General features: G+C 43.0%; 2 protein-coding genes across 4 annotated transcripts in view; both read right to left on the bottom strand.

Moving 5' to 3' along the window:
• The window catches only part of si:ch73-335l21.1 (insulin receptor substrate 1-B), a 47,630-nt gene extending 44,778 nt beyond the window's left edge, over window positions 1–2,852 (bottom strand). Inside the window, exon 1 of the mRNA XM_031298301.2 lies at window positions 1,982–2,852. Within this exon, the coding sequence (XP_031154161.1) occupies window positions 1,982–2,330 (349 nt within the window). The 5' untranslated portion in view covers window positions 2,331–2,852. The remainder of the gene's footprint in view (window positions 1–1,981) is intronic.
• A 1,607-nt stretch (window positions 2,853–4,459) lies between these two features.
• agfg2 (ArfGAP with FG repeats 2) lies at window positions 4,460–16,294 on the bottom strand. 3 transcript variants are annotated; one of them, XM_035993505.1, is made up of 14 exons: window positions 15,944–16,294; window positions 14,928–15,021; window positions 13,556–13,671; window positions 12,564–12,708; window positions 12,077–12,197; window positions 11,860–11,964; window positions 11,196–11,228; window positions 9,415–9,663; window positions 7,501–7,573; window positions 7,404–7,420; window positions 7,001–7,105; window positions 6,082–6,201; window positions 5,637–5,707; window positions 4,460–5,480 (listed from the first exon to the last, which is right to left on the bottom strand). In XM_035993505.1, the coding sequence occupies exons 1-14, from the start codon at window positions 16,108–16,110 to the stop codon at window positions 5,433–5,435; spliced, it is 1,464 nt and encodes a 487-aa protein (XP_035849398.1). In that variant the 5' UTR covers window positions 16,111–16,294; the 3' UTR covers window positions 4,460–5,432. The 3 variants fall into 3 exon arrangements, with proteins under 3 accessions (XP_035849398.1, XP_031154181.1, XP_031154182.1); XM_031298321.2 differs by lacking the exon at window positions 7,404–7,420 and adding an exon at window positions 7,318–7,361 and having other exon boundaries at window positions 15,944–16,292; XM_031298322.2 differs by lacking the exons at window positions 7,404–7,420; window positions 11,196–11,228 and adding an exon at window positions 7,318–7,361 and having other exon boundaries at window positions 15,944–16,293.
• Window positions 16,295–16,608: the final 314 nt, after the last annotated feature.

Here is a 16,608-nt window from a genome sequence, read left to right as displayed (position 1 = left end):
GCTACACAGGTATCCAATTGAGGGAGTGGTCCTCTGGAAAGTATGTTGGAGACAGTGCAGCATCTCTTGGCCCTGGATTGAGTTCTTCCGTCTCCCCACTGGGATGAGTGGGGGACAGATACTTGACTGTTCTGACAGTAGTGGAGTGACATTGCGTCTGTGTGTGTGTGTGTGTGTGTGTGTGTGTGTGTGTGTGTGTGTGTGTGTGTGTGTGTGTGTGTGTGGCCTCATTTTTTGTATGGGCAGAAACTGTGTGAACTGCAGCACATACCACAGAAAATGCCTGCCAACGTGTTGGTTTACACAGCAGCTCAGCCGCAGCTCTTTGTCACTGTCAGTGTCAGGGAGGGTGATTTACATGAGGAACTCAACACTTGAAGCAACAAAAGAAAGAGACCAGTTAGCTGTCAGTGCAGCACACCGGACCGGTAATTTCAAAGACAACTCATGGCAGCGACGGCATGATGATGCTTGAGCCAGCTGGTTGTCTGGTTTCCTTGGTAGGCTGAGCGCACTTACCTGCAGGATTTCTGTGCATCTGACCTTCATACACAAAACACTAAGTAACAGTGGATTTGAACATTTGTTTTTTTGTTTTAAAAAGGCTGTAAAGTTTCCTACAATTCCTTAGGCTCCAACATCTGTCTATTCACGTTCCCGTCTCACAGGCACTCGTCAAATACTTGGGAGAAGTGGGCTGTACCCACACACACAAAAACATACAGACACTGTTGTGCTAAAGCAAAAGGGGGAGCCACAATGTTGACACCAATTCCAAATCTGCAAGGGGTTACTAATGCAACTTTCTGGAGCTCCTAAATCAACCAAATTTGTCTTTACTTGAAACAACTTGCTCTCCTGTGGTTTAAAAATAAAAAAAACACTAATATCAAATCCGTTGAATATGTCATTTTCTCTCCTCAGGTGTTTTATGTAACAGAGGCAGGAGGTCGATGGCACCTTGAACTCCTAGTTATGCTTGCTAAGGTTGCGTAATGCGTCTATGCCTGGCCTCTCACAGTGAAGGCTGAACAGGTGATTTGAAGTTGCCCAGCTCACCACTTTTGCTGACAGCTGTGTTGACACAAGCAGCTGATACACACCATTTGAGAAAGATCTACATGGGGGGTTTCTTTTAGGGGGAGTTAAGGCCATTTTCACATTTGCAGCATGAGATAAATCCACTGCAGGGGAAGCTTGATGGGACAGGGGCAAAGCTGCTTAGTCATTAATTGTCAATCAGGGAAAAAATATGTGTAGTGGATGACTACTCACTGAGCCTGCCTGGTGCAAATGTGCTTCCCTCTCACTACTTTATGGACATGTTTCTCCTCTTATGGAATCAATGCCTGGTGTAATATTGCAGTGTCAGAAAAAAAAAAAAAAAAAAAGCGAAGTAAACAAGAGGGCAGGGTTCGTTTGAATTGAGAAAGAGACAACGACTGCACACAGCTGGCCTACAAGGAGAAACCCAAAAAGTCTGGAGGGCAACTGGGAGAAAATATCTAGCCTGACACCAGTATGATAAGGACTGGTGGGGAGGAGGCGCGTTATCTCTCTCTCTCTCTCTCTCTCTCTAAAGTGTAAAAATGAACATCACCCAGCTTAAAATCTAAAACAATATATAGGTCAATGGGAGTTCACCCTCAACAGACACAAACTGTGTAAACTTGACTAATGGTTTTTAAACAATCTCTGCACATCATTCAAAACACTGGGATGAAACATGTCCCGATCTGCAGTGCGCTTCTGCTGCTCAGCTATGCAGCCATTGCCACGTTTCTCCTCTTATGCAGAGCTTCATACAATATTGAGTGAGTGAGTGAGTGAGTGAGTGAGTGAGTGAGTGAGTGAGTGTGTGTGTGTGTGTGTGTGTGTGTGTGTGTGTGTGTGTGTGTGTGTGTGTGTGTGTGTGTGTGTGTGTGTGTGCGCGCGCGCGTGCACGAGAGCGTGCATGAGTGTCTGAGGGTCTTTTACTTACTTTTGCACTGCAGGTCCACCATGGCCTGGTACCACTCGTCCTGGTCCGCCTCGTTCTCCGCGGCGATGGCGAAACTCTCGGCCCGGGTGTACAGCACGATCATGTGCTTGTTCTTGGAGTCGGCCCGCTTGTTGATGTTGAAGCATGTCTCCAGCGCCACCGCTTTCTTCGGGACGGGGGCCTTGCCGCGGAATTTCTTCTCGCTCTCGTAGTACTCCAGGCGGGTCGGGCCACGTTCCGAAGCGGCGCGGAGCACGAAGTACCGCCGGTGCATGGACTTCTGCTTGCGGAGGTAGCCGCTCTTCCGCACGTCCTCGCAGCTCTGGAGGTCGCCCGCTTGGCTCTCCATGACGCGCTATATCTTCTTTATTTTCCACTAAAACAAACTCGTGTGTTTCTCTTGTAGTATTTCTGCAAGTTTAGAGAGGTAAATCAAACGTCCCCTGGCTCTGCTCCCCTCCCTCTCTCCCACATCAACGCAGGCATGTGAGAGGGGAGGCAGGGGTCGGTTTGGGTTGCTGCTACCACGAGTCCCAGATACTGAACCTGAACCGGGGTTTGTTGGCGGCTGCCACTATCGTTAGTTTTCCTCTTGTTTGGGTTGTTTTTCTGTTTTCCACACTGGCGAGCACATGCGGTACAGCTCGGCGCGGAGCTCCCCCTACTCTCCACTACTACTACTATTACTAAGTACTGCTGCTAGCGTTTCCAAGCGCTGTCTGAGCGGTTTAATCCCATTTACTACACAGCACAGAGCCTGTCCGGCTGGCTGCAGTCTGTTGTCTCTCTGTTCCCCCACCCCTGCTCGGCTCCGGTCTTGTTGCTGCAGAGCAGAGCAGCTACCGTGGATCAGGACTGTCAATCACCGCTGTGCTAGTACTCTGGAACAGCGGTGCGTTCAGGGACCCTGCCCGAGCTCTGACAGCAGAGTTCCGACAACAGAGCTACCATCATTTCTTTCGTGCATTCCAGTGATCTCTATCCGGATTTAATAATAGATAGAGGTATAGTACATATTTATTTAGCGAAATGGGGAATTGTTACAACCAGAAAACAGGGGGAAAATAAGATAATAAAAACACAACTAAAATCTTAACTAAAAACTGAACTAAAACTAAAAACCAGGACCACACACTAATCACTCATACAGTGATAGTTCCTGGTAATTTACATGATTAGTGCAAGTCTAGCACATTCTTTGAATGTAATAATATAGCAAAGTGCTTCGATGAAATTGTATTGTCTAGCTTTGGGAATATAGTGAATCTATACAGACACACAGTTATGTACAGGTATGAAAAATATAGAAATGTATAGAGTCATGTAATATACATGAATGTGTATGTAGTAATATGTTCAGCTGAGTTACGCAATAAACAGGTAACTATACTACAGAAATCAACAGTAAGATACTGCATAATGATAAAAAAAAAAAAAATAAACAAAAATGTACACGTAATAAACAATTACTAAACATTACTGGAAGACAAGATAAATAAGATTAATGTGGTAGAATGTATGCCAGTATTTTTTACTATAAAGGGGAAAAGTCAGGTTTAAATTCATTTTCATTGGCTCTTTTTCTATTTTTATCTGTTTCTTGTGCTGCTATAACGTGCATTCTCCAACGTATTGTATTTTTATTGCATCTTCACTAAACATTGGACGTTTATTCGAGGGTCACCCAACGAACGTGCAATATTTCCCACAGCACATGAAAGCAGCAACACTTCCACTGTGTGTGTGGAGTAAGATTTCAGTGTTGGCTCGACCATGAGTCCATCCTGTTCCATTTATTGTAAAAACTCCCCCCCCCCCCCCCCCCCCCCCCCCCCTCAACTTTTAAAGCGCCATGCAGATTTTGAAATACATCAAATGCAGCGAGGTCGCTTACTAATATTTTAAATCTGGGTTAATAGTGAAACCATCAGATACAGTCGTTTTGTAATTGATTCCTAAATGCTCCACACAACAGCGGATGGCGTGAATAAATGAGGCATTTAAACACGCCATATTTATGTCACTCAGACTGAGTACAATGATTTTGATCTGTTTCGACTGTGTGGCTGAGCAATGAGACCTCCATCTCTCATTGGTGCATGTCTGTAAAAAATGCCATCAAATAACATATAATACATATTAATAATATGGCTGTTTTAATACATCTTTTTTAAAGGTTCTATTAACAGTCATTCTGAAAGCTATAAAAGGTTTCTATCTTTGTGTTGTACGCTTATGCACTATGTATGTTGTTATGCAATTTGCATCCTAACGTAACCTTGTGAATGAGGTCAGAGAAAAGTGAATATCAAGCGCCCCCTGCTGTTTGAAGAAGTCATTACAGCCTTGTTAGCTCAAGAACTAAGAATATATTCTCAATGTCATTTCATGCTTGTATTTTTGTTTATGAGAGGTTCATTGAACACACTATTCACATATACATTAACCACTAAAAGAAACACTCAGAGCCAAACTGTCTTAAGAAGCAACAAACTGATTTTATGAACATGAATACTTGTCATTACAAAGACACATGAATCTCTCTTTTCTTTTTGGCAAAATGAGGGAAATGAACTTCACCTTCGTGTCAAATGAAAAAAAAATCAAGCGAGAAACATTTTGGTCCAGAAAAATGAAAGCGATTAAGTTTTTATACACATTTAAGTTATTCTGAAATTGCTTTTACATTCAGTAGAATCTCCTTTTAGCCCTCAAAGCGCATGCAGCCTAGGAAGTGGAAAACATAGATTATCCTTCAAAGGATGACCTGAGAAAAAAAGAAGAAAAAAACAGTGACGAATGCAAACCCATCACAGAGAACAGCCCGTCTTATCTTTCAACGCTAATTCACATGCATCAGGAGGCTGTTAAGGCTGTTATAACCATCTGTAGAAAGAAACTTCTGATGCGGAGTCTCAACTGGCTCTTCCTTTGGAAAACTGAGAGACTTCAATGTTTTTTAAACTAGGAGACCACGCTGATGAATTTATCAGCGGCCTGTTTTTTTTTTGTTTTTTTTGCACTTTTAAGCAGGAGATGAAAGCAAAATAGCAGCAGCAGCGACATGTGTGTTTATGTGTGTGTCTCATATACGTGTGTGTGTGTTTCTGCAAAAATCATAGAGGCGTCATTTACTCGTGACTCCCACAGAGCCCTGAGGTGGCATCCACTGGCACACAAACACCTTTTGACATAATGTCACGTGGTACAAACACAGCAGGCGATCGATCTCATACATCCACAAATTTCATCACTACATTCACACATTTTTTTCCCCCTCCACAAACACGTAAACACAGACAGAGAGGGGGAGATAGAGAGAGGAGAGGGAGGACGTCAAACCCTCCCTCAGAGGGTGAGAATACTCCAGAGGCATTGAAATGGCAGCGACTCCTCAAGTTCACTTCTCCCTCGGTTCCCAGAGATGAACGGGTTGGGTGAAGTAAGGGGATCAGATGAAAGGGTTCCGCGACGTCCCTCGACTGGGGTAAACATTCCCCTGAAAGAAAAGAGAGGCAGGGTGAGAATGAACAAAGGACCTTACTACACTTCCTGTTAGTAGAAAGAGAGAGCTTGCAAAAAATACCAATTAGCCCATCTTTTATCCCCCATGAAGTGCACTTGGTGCCACTTGTTTGCAAGGCAGTGAACTCACCGTAAACGGGTTCACCGACATGGGCCGAGGGACTTTGGGCTGAGAGTCGGGCGCAGGGAAGGAGGCAAAACCTGAAACACACATACAGTAACATGACAGAAAAACATGTTCAATGGTGTGAAAACAGCAGCAGCAGCTCTATACCGAGTGTGTGTCTGTGTGTGTGTGTGTGTGTGTGTGTGTGTGTGTACAATTTTCATGACGTTCAGCACAAACTGTATCGGAAGAGATGGTTTGTTGATGTATGGCATAAACCGAAATTAAAAATATATTATACACGTATAGTATAGGTCCATTTTATGCTTTATAATAAAAGTATAATTATTATACAAATTCAAAACCTCAACTTAAGAATATTACACAGACACAATATTGGACACTACCTCGGCACACAAAATAAAATGACAAAAAAATAATAATAATCTAAAAAAAAAAAAAACTTTACCATTGGCTTCCTGGTTGCTGGCTGATTCATGATGAAATGCACTCTGGGTGTTGGGTGCTGGGAAGGAGGCAGACGTAGGGAAAACGGAGGTGGGCGAGGTGACAAACGCGCTGGAGTCACCTGGAGAGATGATGCAGCCACAAACGGCCAGATCAGATGCAGCGCAGTTGTCCATGTGAAAAAGATTGTTAGTTGGCTTTAAAGTAAAACCAATCACAGAGTGGTTTTCCTGTTAACTTCTGTATTTTATATGGAATCTCAGAGGCAACATAAGCAGTGATGAGCTATCCGACTGGTCAAATGATATTGTTGAATAAATTAAAATGGAGCTGCAAGAATAGAAGAGTTCTAATATTGAAGCTGCAGTTCACATAATAAAGTAGAATAATAATACGTGTGACTGCTGCGTATGTTACCTATATGTTGTGTTATATGTTACCTATAGCTTGTTCTTGTATTCTATCCTATTTATTATTTCATGTATATTGTATCCTATTACTTCATGTATATTCTGTATGTGTGCTGTGTGTTTGATATTTTGATATTTTGAAATATAAAACTTCATGCTTTTCCTTTAACCTCCTAAAACAGTTGATGAAAAGCTAACTCTTACTGTAAGAGCCTTAGACCTTTTTTTGGATAGAATAATCGATTTCTTAAGAAGAAGAATAAGACCTTCTGCATACAGAATATGGAGTATGTAATTCTGGAAAGTAAAGTGAAGCCGTTCTCTGAAACCAAACCACAACCTTTGAGGATATAGTCACCATATTCCATATTCCTCATTATCTTTTCAAAAAGTGGAAGCATAACATGGTTAGAAGTCCTAAAGAAAGCATGCGTAGTGACCTTTCCCCATGTAAAGAGGTGAGTAGCAGAGTTACATCTGAAGGACCTTGAACGAGTGAATGAGTCTCACCTCCTGATGCGTTGCTGAAGGGGTTACTGGGGGAGAGGGCAATGGGCTGCTGGGAAGCGGTGCCGGAGATGGAACTGGAGCTGGAGCTGAATGGGTTGGGGAAATCTGAGACACAGGGACAGGGGGGGATAGAAGAGACGGGGAGATAATTAACAGTGTGTAGGGTTGACAGGGTACATTCCTGTCTATTCAAACCAACACTGCTCTGAGTCGCACTGATGCATCCTATTTAGAGGTGTTGGGCAGCTTTAAAGATGAAGGAGATGAATGTAAATATAGTGCAGGAGGGGTCAATGCAGTGCATGCTCGGTACCTACTTGCAAAAGTTTGGGAGCTGGAGACTGTATCGACACCGGGGGAACTGGGGAAAAGTAGAAAAACGGAGGATTGATCAGAATATTACCTTTAAAAGGGCTCCACACGCAGGAAATGAAAAAAAAAAAATATGTCATGTCAAACAAAAGCTGATTTGACAAAACTGGTGGGATTTTTTTCTCTACCTGGCAGGAGTAGAGCTGGACGAGAGCCTGCTGCCGAAGATGGCGTTGTACTGCGGAGGGCCACCAGGTGGAGCTGGGAACAAGCATTTCACACACACCACGACTTATCACCTCAGGGCTCTAACGAGCGCTAATTCGAGAGATCAAGTGCTACTATTATCTTGAAATGTGAGTAAAAATCGCATAAAAGCTCCAACAGTTCATCGCAAGCATTTAAGTCATCAGATGAACAAAAGCTTCACAAATCCTCTGAAAAGACTGTTTGTGTTCAGCTTGATATGAATCAAAGTGAAGCGGGGGGGGGAGAAAATCAATAACCTCCTTACACTGCCAGGCAAGGGAGGCTGTGATGAAGGTGGAAAACAACAAAGCGTACTGTAGGAAGCTGGAGGGCTCCTCACATGAATCCTGTGCATTTGAACCACCGCCTTGGTTATTAGACAAATGCAGCTGATTTTAAAACGTACACGGTGTTGTGGTTTTGGACATTTCTGTTAGGTTTCAGTATTTTCCTTTATATTTTGTTCTGTTTCTGTTACCTGTATTATTGATTTCTGTATGTTCCCTGTGTTTGTATATTTATTCTGTATTTGTTACCTGTTTGGATATTTCTTTTGCCTTGTTTGTAGATTTCTGTATGTATCTTGTTTTGCATATTTCTGTTGTGTATATTTGTATATTTATTTATTTCCCTGTTCATTGTGTAGTTTCTGTTTACCCTGTTTTGACTGTTCTGTTCTGTGTATATTTCTGTTTCCTGTATTATTTTGATAGTCTGTTTTCTGTCTTGTCATGTCTAGTTTTACCTTTTGTGTTCCCGCCTTTGTTGATTGTCCTGCCCCGCCCTGATGTGTTTCACCTGTTGTATCACCTGTCCCTCATTTGTTCATTACCTCATGTATTTAACCTCTGTGTTCCCTTTGTCTCTTGTCAGATCGTTTTGTGTCTGTTTGTGTTCCTGTCCTGTCATCGTGTCGTAGCCTGTGCCCTTGTTTATTGGATTCCCTGTTCTGGTTTTTGTATTTTGGACCTTTTTGCCTGTGCCTTCAGGACTTCCTTCGTTGTTTGCTCTCCTCATTTTTTGTTCATTAAACCTGTGTTTAACCATCGCCTGCCTGCCTCTCTCTGCGTTTGGGTCCTCTTTCCTCCGCCTCCCCGTAACACACGGTCCTTTAAAATCAGACTGTGCACAATCTGGAGCAAACACAATAAGCATAATTCAGCTGCCAAAAGCCTTGGCATTTGGAGTAAGGGTGCTACGCAACCCTAGTTAAGCTTGCCGTGACTATCTGCATCACATGCACACTAACTCTCCCTCTGCATCTCTATCTATACATTACCTAGTCGTGGAAGAAGTACTCAGATCCTATACTGCAGTGAAAGTGCCAGCACAACTATGTAAAAACACTCCATTACAAGTACAATTCCTCCGATCACAATTCAAGCTAAAGTACATAAGAATTAACAGCAAAATGTATTTAAAAATACAGAGAAAAATGGACCCTGGAAAAGAAGAAAAAACTGGCTTCTGCTACAGAAATAGGTAATGATTTATTTGGACTTTTCTCTAATCTTTGCTTTTTGTGTATATTGGAATATTGTGAAATACATTAACTTCTTTGGGAGTCAAACAGTTTTTCATAGGGGGTAACAAGGCAAAAAGGCTGGAGCCGCTGGTTAAATCTTTAACAACGTGTTGTATATTATAAGCTTAACATGCATTTTCATATCTTAAATCTTAAAAGTAACTAAGCAACTATATTACCTGTCAAATAAATGTAGGGTGGCACTGTACTGGAGTAGAAGTATAAAGCTTCTGCCTCTATTAGCTGAATATCCAACAAATCAACATACGGATATAACAGAAACTTAAGATGAACATTAAAAGCATTCAAGCACTCCAATGTTTCCTACCTGTGACCGTTGATGTGTCACAGAAGACACTGTCCAGATGTGACACGGCAGCGTATCTGTCCTGGGCGTTGGAGCTGCCGACAGGCTGTGTCGTCTGGCTGGCACTTCCAGGCTGCTGCTGGGACAGATGGGGCAGAGGCTGCTGCTGCTGCTGCTGCTGAGCATGGTTCAAACCTCCAAAGTCCACACTGAGAGACTTGGGGAAGGCCCTGAAGGGCCCCGAGGTCCCCGAGGCCGATACTGTGCGACCTGAGAGCGAGACAACCAGACTGAGCTTCAGTGCAAAGACAGAGGATGAGAGCTGGTGCAAGTCATGTGCAATTCACAGTTTGGAGTTTTTAAAACCACAACTTATTCTACAGGTTATTATAAAGTATAATTGAGCCTAGGGCTGAGAAAAAAACATCTGTAACACTTAACCTTAGTTATGAAGAGGTAAAATAATATAATTATATCAAGTGACTTTACATGACTTTTTATTGCCTCCGTTTTCAAGGCAACACACGGACGACAAGTCCTTAAAGTACGTAAAAACGTAAAATCTACAATTCCACAACAACTGCAAACTCCATCTCCTGAAGAGGATTATTTGATACGGTCGAAAGCTACTAAACAACTACTGAATGGACCTTGAGGTCAGAATGTTTTGTCCAAAGACTGACACTAATTAAGGAATACTATTGAAATGGTTTATCATGCTAAATCCAGATCAATTCATGGACGTGAATCGGATTATATGGTAGCACAATGATATTATTATTCATATGGACGAATATGATGAAAAGAGTCATGAAGCAAAGCAATTGTTCTCATGCTATTTTACCATGGCCATGAGGCTTGTAAAATGCAGGATTAGCATGTGCTGTAATCATGGTTAAGCACTGACAACAGAAAAATAGTAAGGCACAGCAGCGAGCCAACAACTTCTGGGATAGTTTTCAAAGCACCGACGACAGAATACAATTGTTAGACGTTAACAAAGGCAGGAAATTAACGTCTTTGCAGGTAGCAAGCTTTCTACAAACATTAGTCACAAAGCATGCTGGGATCAGCCCAAAAAACGCTAGCATGGGGATACAAATGAAAATGTTTTTTTTTTAAATCCAGCTTGTCTTCCTCTGTCAGCGGAGGAGTCAGTGACAGAAACCAGACCAGACTTGACTTAGATTTTATGAAGATATAAAGCATGCACAAGTCAAGCTGCATGTTTTTGGGATGTGATCATATACTACTGTAGGGCTCAAGATAGGGCCTATCTGTGCAAACATACCTGAACTTCCTGGAATACTTGTTTGGCATGTGAGTGTGTATCGTGGGATTACAGCTGTGTCCTACATAGTCTTTAAATGCTTCAACGCCAAACGTGGTGCGAAATATCAGTGGCCCTCTGCTGACGGGAGCAGCAGCAGCTACGGCCTAAAAATAGCATTACTTTTAACTTGTTCCTTTTCCTCCGAGGGAACATTGCGTGTGTGTGTGTGTGTGTATGTTTCATTGACCCTACAGATCTGGCTCTGTAGTAGGAAACCTGACTGATGAAGTCAAATATCGACTGCAATTCCAGCATGTGACACTGGCAAGCCGTGACTTGAATTTAAAGTGCTGCGTCTTCTCTCAAACTGTGATTTAAAATGAAGCTAAATTCACATGCATGTTGACGCGTGGCATTCCAGCGTGGCCTACAGATTAGCCATTTATTAGGAATGATACAGCAAGGAAGAGCTTATTGATCTCAGCCATTCAGCACACATTCAAATGCATCAGTTGGTGCTGCGTCTTACCTAAAGTGAAGTGGTTTTTGAAAGAGCTACTGGCTACGTTGTCGGGAAAGAGAGGAGAGTGAGATAAGACAGACAGAAGACAGAAAAAAAAGAGAGAGGGATAAGTTAAGGGAGGAGTGGAGAAAGAGAGTTTGTCACTGACGTTGTATGAAACTGTTGTCGTCCCTGCTGTCACTCTTGGCCAGCTGAGCAGCCTGTTGAATATAGCAACCCAGTGTGCTAAGATGATGACATAGAGCTGTTTAAACCCACACAATATGGTAAAATGAAAACTATGACTGCAGGCTGAGTCTCTCTTTGTCCTTCCCAAAGTGACATTAAGTCAGCCAGAATCTGTGAAAATATCCTGCATGTTCTGGACAACACGATGACACTATGCACTGGCAGACTTTATAGCTAGACGCCCACAGAATAGAATATACTGTAGTTTCTATTTATAGTATCAATCCATGGTGTATCTGAAGGAGGAATGGTGCGGATTAATACACACTTAGTGCATGACAACAGATACACTCTTTCCTGTTGTTTTTTTTTGTCCTTTTCCTTTGTACTATATTACACATCTATTGATTTATGTGGAATTTGGATGTGTGATGAATGACGTTTTCTAGCTTGATTGAGATCAAGACGGAATCGAAAACAAGGGGTTCATTGGGGGACACACCTGAGGGCCGCGGGAGGGCGGGGAAGGAGGGGACGTGGCTCTGAGCTCCCAGCGCCGACGACAGAGAGCCTGGCCGCTGTCTCTCTATCCCGCACAGGGAGGGATCTGCATCAGAGAGAGAGAGAGACAACAGATAAAGAAAAGGACAAATAGGTGAAGGGATCGATCACATTCGGTCCAAAAATATCAACTCCCGTGATGAAGATCAACCTCCAACCTTTCAGAGAGGGGTCTCTGAAGCTTTGGGAGCGCGATGGCCGAGCGGTGAACACGTCCGTCCGCATGTCAGCGGGCGAGATCGCAGGAGCTCGATCCCATGACGGCAGCTGGGACTGAGACTGGCGGACAAGAGGTGGGAAGACAGAAGCAGATGGGAGGTAGAGAGAAAGACACAAAGGCAGAAGAAGTGAGTCTCTTTCATGCTTTCTCAATAATTCATAAGCAGTGGCTTTGATGTCGAGGCTACCTGGCCCTCTCACTGTCCGACCCATCAGTCTCCGTCTCTCTGCCACAGTGTGGAAGCAAATTCAGGTCGTTTCCTCCCTTTCTATCCTCCTTTCTTTTTTTTCTTTGCGCTCTTTTCACTTCCTCTTTCTCTACCACACCCACCCACTTTCTCTCTTGAGTCCTCATCCTCTCCCCTTCATCTTCATTACTCTCTTAATCCATTACACGCACAATCAGGACACGTTAAGCTCGCTCACCATTGGCCGTGTGGACCTGGCGTTAGGGGGCAGGTTATGGGAGGGAACCTGGCTCGCTAAGGGACCGAGGGAAGGGGGCACTGCCTGGACCCCCGGGCTCCAAGGACCCTCGACATCCCTCCGGTTCTTACTTTTGGAAAAATGCCTGAAAGAGACAGGTTATTTAGTACAGTTAAAATGAGTCTGTGCAACTAACTGGCACAATCACAGCCAGACAGTCCACCTATCAAACGTCATGACAAAGAACATTTCTCGGGCTTGAAACTAAACCCAAAACAATGGCTAGTCTTTTATTCCCAGCATGAAAGCAGCTCTTATCCTTGAGCTAATTTTTCCAAGTAGGCGTGTCCATTTCAAACAGTGAATGTCTAAATTTGGAACAAACTTCATGAGTTGTTGTTTGGATCTAATTTTGCCCTGTTACGCCCTTTTGCTTGGAACAACTGAAAGTCCAACAGAAAATTCATTTGTAATACAGTCATTTTTGAACAGTTTTCAAGCAAAAATGCCCTAAAAAAGACCAAAGAGTCTGCTCTGTGAAGCTGTACTGAGGCTAAGCATATTATAATAATAATAATAATAATAATAACAAACTATACTTGTATAGCAATTTTCCTACATGCAATCAGCTCAAAGTGCTTTACATCAAATCGTAAAGTCCTTTGAGCTGTAAGAATGACAATGCTAACATGCTAATGTTTTTTTCAGCGCCAAATTGCATGGCAATCCATCCAATAGTTGTTGAGATTTTTCACTAAAAAACAAAAATGTCAACCTTGTGGTGGCGCTGGAGGAAAAGTCAGGGAATCACCAAAGTCATAAGGATTTATTCTCTAGGGACCAACAATGTTTGCAGCAATTTTCATGGCAATTAATCTGCTAGTTAATCTGATAGTTGTTGAGATATTTCCGTCCTATTCACCTTTAGGCCTTTCCTACTACTGCCTGACCACGTTAGCATGTTATGCTGGAGACAAAACCAAAATTCTCACCACTTTTTCTTCTCGAATTTGTCCTGCAGGAACTCTTTGAACTTCTGAGAGTCCTTCATGTCGGAGCAGCCGTCTGTCTTTGGGTCAAACACGCACAGCCAAGTTCTCCTCCCAACCTGAAGAAACACACAATTTGCCAGAGAACAATTCAATTTTGCAGGTCATGCAGCACCAGAAAGGGTCAGCATCTAGTTTACATTTAGTTTCAGAGAATCTCTCATAAACAGATTTTCTCATCAGTGATTCATGTCTGGCCTATGAATCATGACTGGGCAGAACGCTCTTCGGAGGATCATGTGGAGAAAAAGGCTGGACGGTACACACCTCTGCCTCTACTCACATTGACTCACACACAGACACACACACATCCTGATTCCTGACCAACAGCGAGCTCATAAAAACGGTCAGCACTCATCTCGATAGCCTGAAACACTTCACCGGTGTGTGATATAAGCTCAGCAGCGAGTGCTGCTGCTCACACCAGTGGTTCCCAAAATGGGTGTTGTGGGGTGCATTTTTTTCACCACGTTAAAAAACAAGGTGATACTACATTTTGATTTGGTTTTTAAAAAATCTACAATGTCATATTGAAAACCCCTGTTAAATATACCGCAGTAGGATTGGTGACATGACAGCTCAGGGTTGTCAGTTGTCATGGTAACGCAAGTGGTAGCTCGACCAATACTGGATGTTTGTTTTTTTTTTAAGCTGATATCGATATTTGACTAGAGCGGAAACACGTAATGGACTAGATGATTTACCTCAAAAAACGTTGGCGACTATTTTGATAATTGCTTATTTGTTTAATATGCTGCAGCTAAGATAAGTAATGTCCGAGCTGATTTGTCAGCTGATATCAATATTTGATAGCTTAAAATGTGTGATAGTGAGAAATATGCGCTGTAGAGCTGAAATAATTCATCCATTTGTTGACTGACAGAAAATAGCAGCAAAGTCATTTCAAACATTCACGCAAACATTAAAAACATACAGTGACAGCTTTGATTTGGAAATGTTTGACACACGCACACACACACACACACACACACACACACACACACACACAGGAAATAGATCTAGGTTTGGGTGAGACTAGAGAGTGCTGGTCCTTTTGTTTCTTGGCAGTAACATTATTCCCAAAAAAATGCCATGAGGGACGTTTTCATATTCCAGATCAATACCAGAAAGTGAGTTTAAAACCTGAACTGGAACCAAAAAACAGGACTAGTGAGCTCCAGCACTTTCTTAACAACCTCAGATGACTTAATGTGTCAACAATACAAAAACACATTTAAATGCATTTCTGTCTACAGGTGTATCAAGTCTTGCCTCCGAGCCCACCTGAAGCGCCAAACTTGTGAATGTCACTCACCTCGTTGCCATGGTTTTGGAGGAATTCCACTTCCTGTTGGGAGAAGGTTGTCATGGAGATAGACTTGACTCTATGGGGAGGGTTGAGGCCTCTCCTGGGAGAGATGGAGAGAGGAATTGGGAGTAAGCTAAAGGAAGCAAAATGAGATAGGCCTATGTGTAGTGAATCTTTGCCTCTGGAGACAGGATACAGAGCAGGTGGGAGAGGAAACATTTGACATGTGTGAGTGTGAATAAAGGGGCAGAACTGATGTGAAATAAGTGCCTTGTGACAGAAAAACATGTGTTTTCAGTAACCAGAACCTCTTATTATCTCCATGCTGTGGACACAAAGTGGGACAACTGCTGTACATGTGCAAGATTGCGCAATAACAGTCATGAAAGTGCAGAAACCGTCTTCCTGTGTGTGTATGTGTGTGTGTGTGTGTGTGTGTGTGTGTGTGTGTGTGTGTGGGACTAGGCTGAACATGCAGAGCAGAATGTGACAGCACACATACACACCCACACTGTAGAGGAGCCTGGAGAGAGAGAGCGAGAGAGAGAGAGAGAGAGAGAGAGAGAGAGTACTAGTGTCAAACCTGCACCATGACGAAATGAAACGTAACTCAGAGCTGGAAAATGACCAACTAGCGGTCTGTCGAAGCTGTTGGAAAACACGTTTGAGAGAGAGAGAGAGAGAGAGAGAGAGAGAGAGAGAGAGAGAGAGAGAGAGAGAGATATATATATATATAGAGAGAGAGAGAGAGAGAGAGAGAGAGAGAGAGAGAGAGAGAGAGAGAGAGAGACTGCGTAAATTAATTTGTGCACACAACCTCGGCTGTTGCACCACACTCCCTAATAACGCTGCAAAATAAAAATAAAAAATAATACACTGTAAATATGTTTCTGGGTGGTGCATGGTGCAATCTCAGGCCTGGTACTTTTTACTCTACTGCTCTATCACTGCTCGTCCTCACACTGATGCTATCTATATATGCAGTAAATGAGCCCAGGAAGAGCGGCAGGTTTTTCACTCACAGCATTCCGGAGCACGACGTGCAGACGAAGCTGCCCACCGTGATGTCGGTGTATGTCACCCCGGGCTGGTTGCACTCGAAGCAGTGTTTGTTTACTCCAGACTGGGCCAGCTCCCGGACCTTGCGGGCGCAGATCTCCTGGTTGTCCCGGTGCTTACGGTTCGACATTTTATTCCCCCGGTGCCTAACTGACAGGCTCGATGTAAAGCCCGTAACCCTCCGCTGTCCTCCTCCTGAATCGCCTCCGTTTTACTACATAGAGCGCTTATCACGCCCGCATTATGGAAACCCTTTTATGCGGCTTCACCCCAACGCAAGGATAAACAGAAGAGGGGGACGTCAAGTCAGACAGAAAGAGCCGCACGTACACCGGAAATACTGCAGATTGTTTTTCAAAATAAAACGCACCCAAACCACTGGTGACGGCTTTAGTTAACAGTCAATTTTACTTTTAGGTTGCCTATTGCTTTAAAAGATGTGTGCCAATATTACCACTGGTTATCTTATCCAACTGTTAGTAGGTCAAAGTTTTTCCCAGTATATCTGTGTATTCTGTGAATCACGTATTTTCAGATTACAGATACACACTAGGCTACACACACAAAAAAAATGAAGATGACAGTGTTCGGAATATATTCACAGTATTGAAGATTGCAAATTCATTTT

This window comes from Sander lucioperca, chromosome 17 (genome assembly GCF_008315115.2).
Source record: "Sander lucioperca isolate FBNREF2018 chromosome 17, SLUC_FBN_1.2, whole genome shotgun sequence".
NCBI lineage: Eukaryota > Metazoa > Chordata > Actinopteri > Perciformes > Percidae > Sander > Sander lucioperca.
The sequence above is the reverse complement of the archived record's forward strand: the minus strand, read 5'-3'. Positions and strand labels throughout refer to the sequence as shown.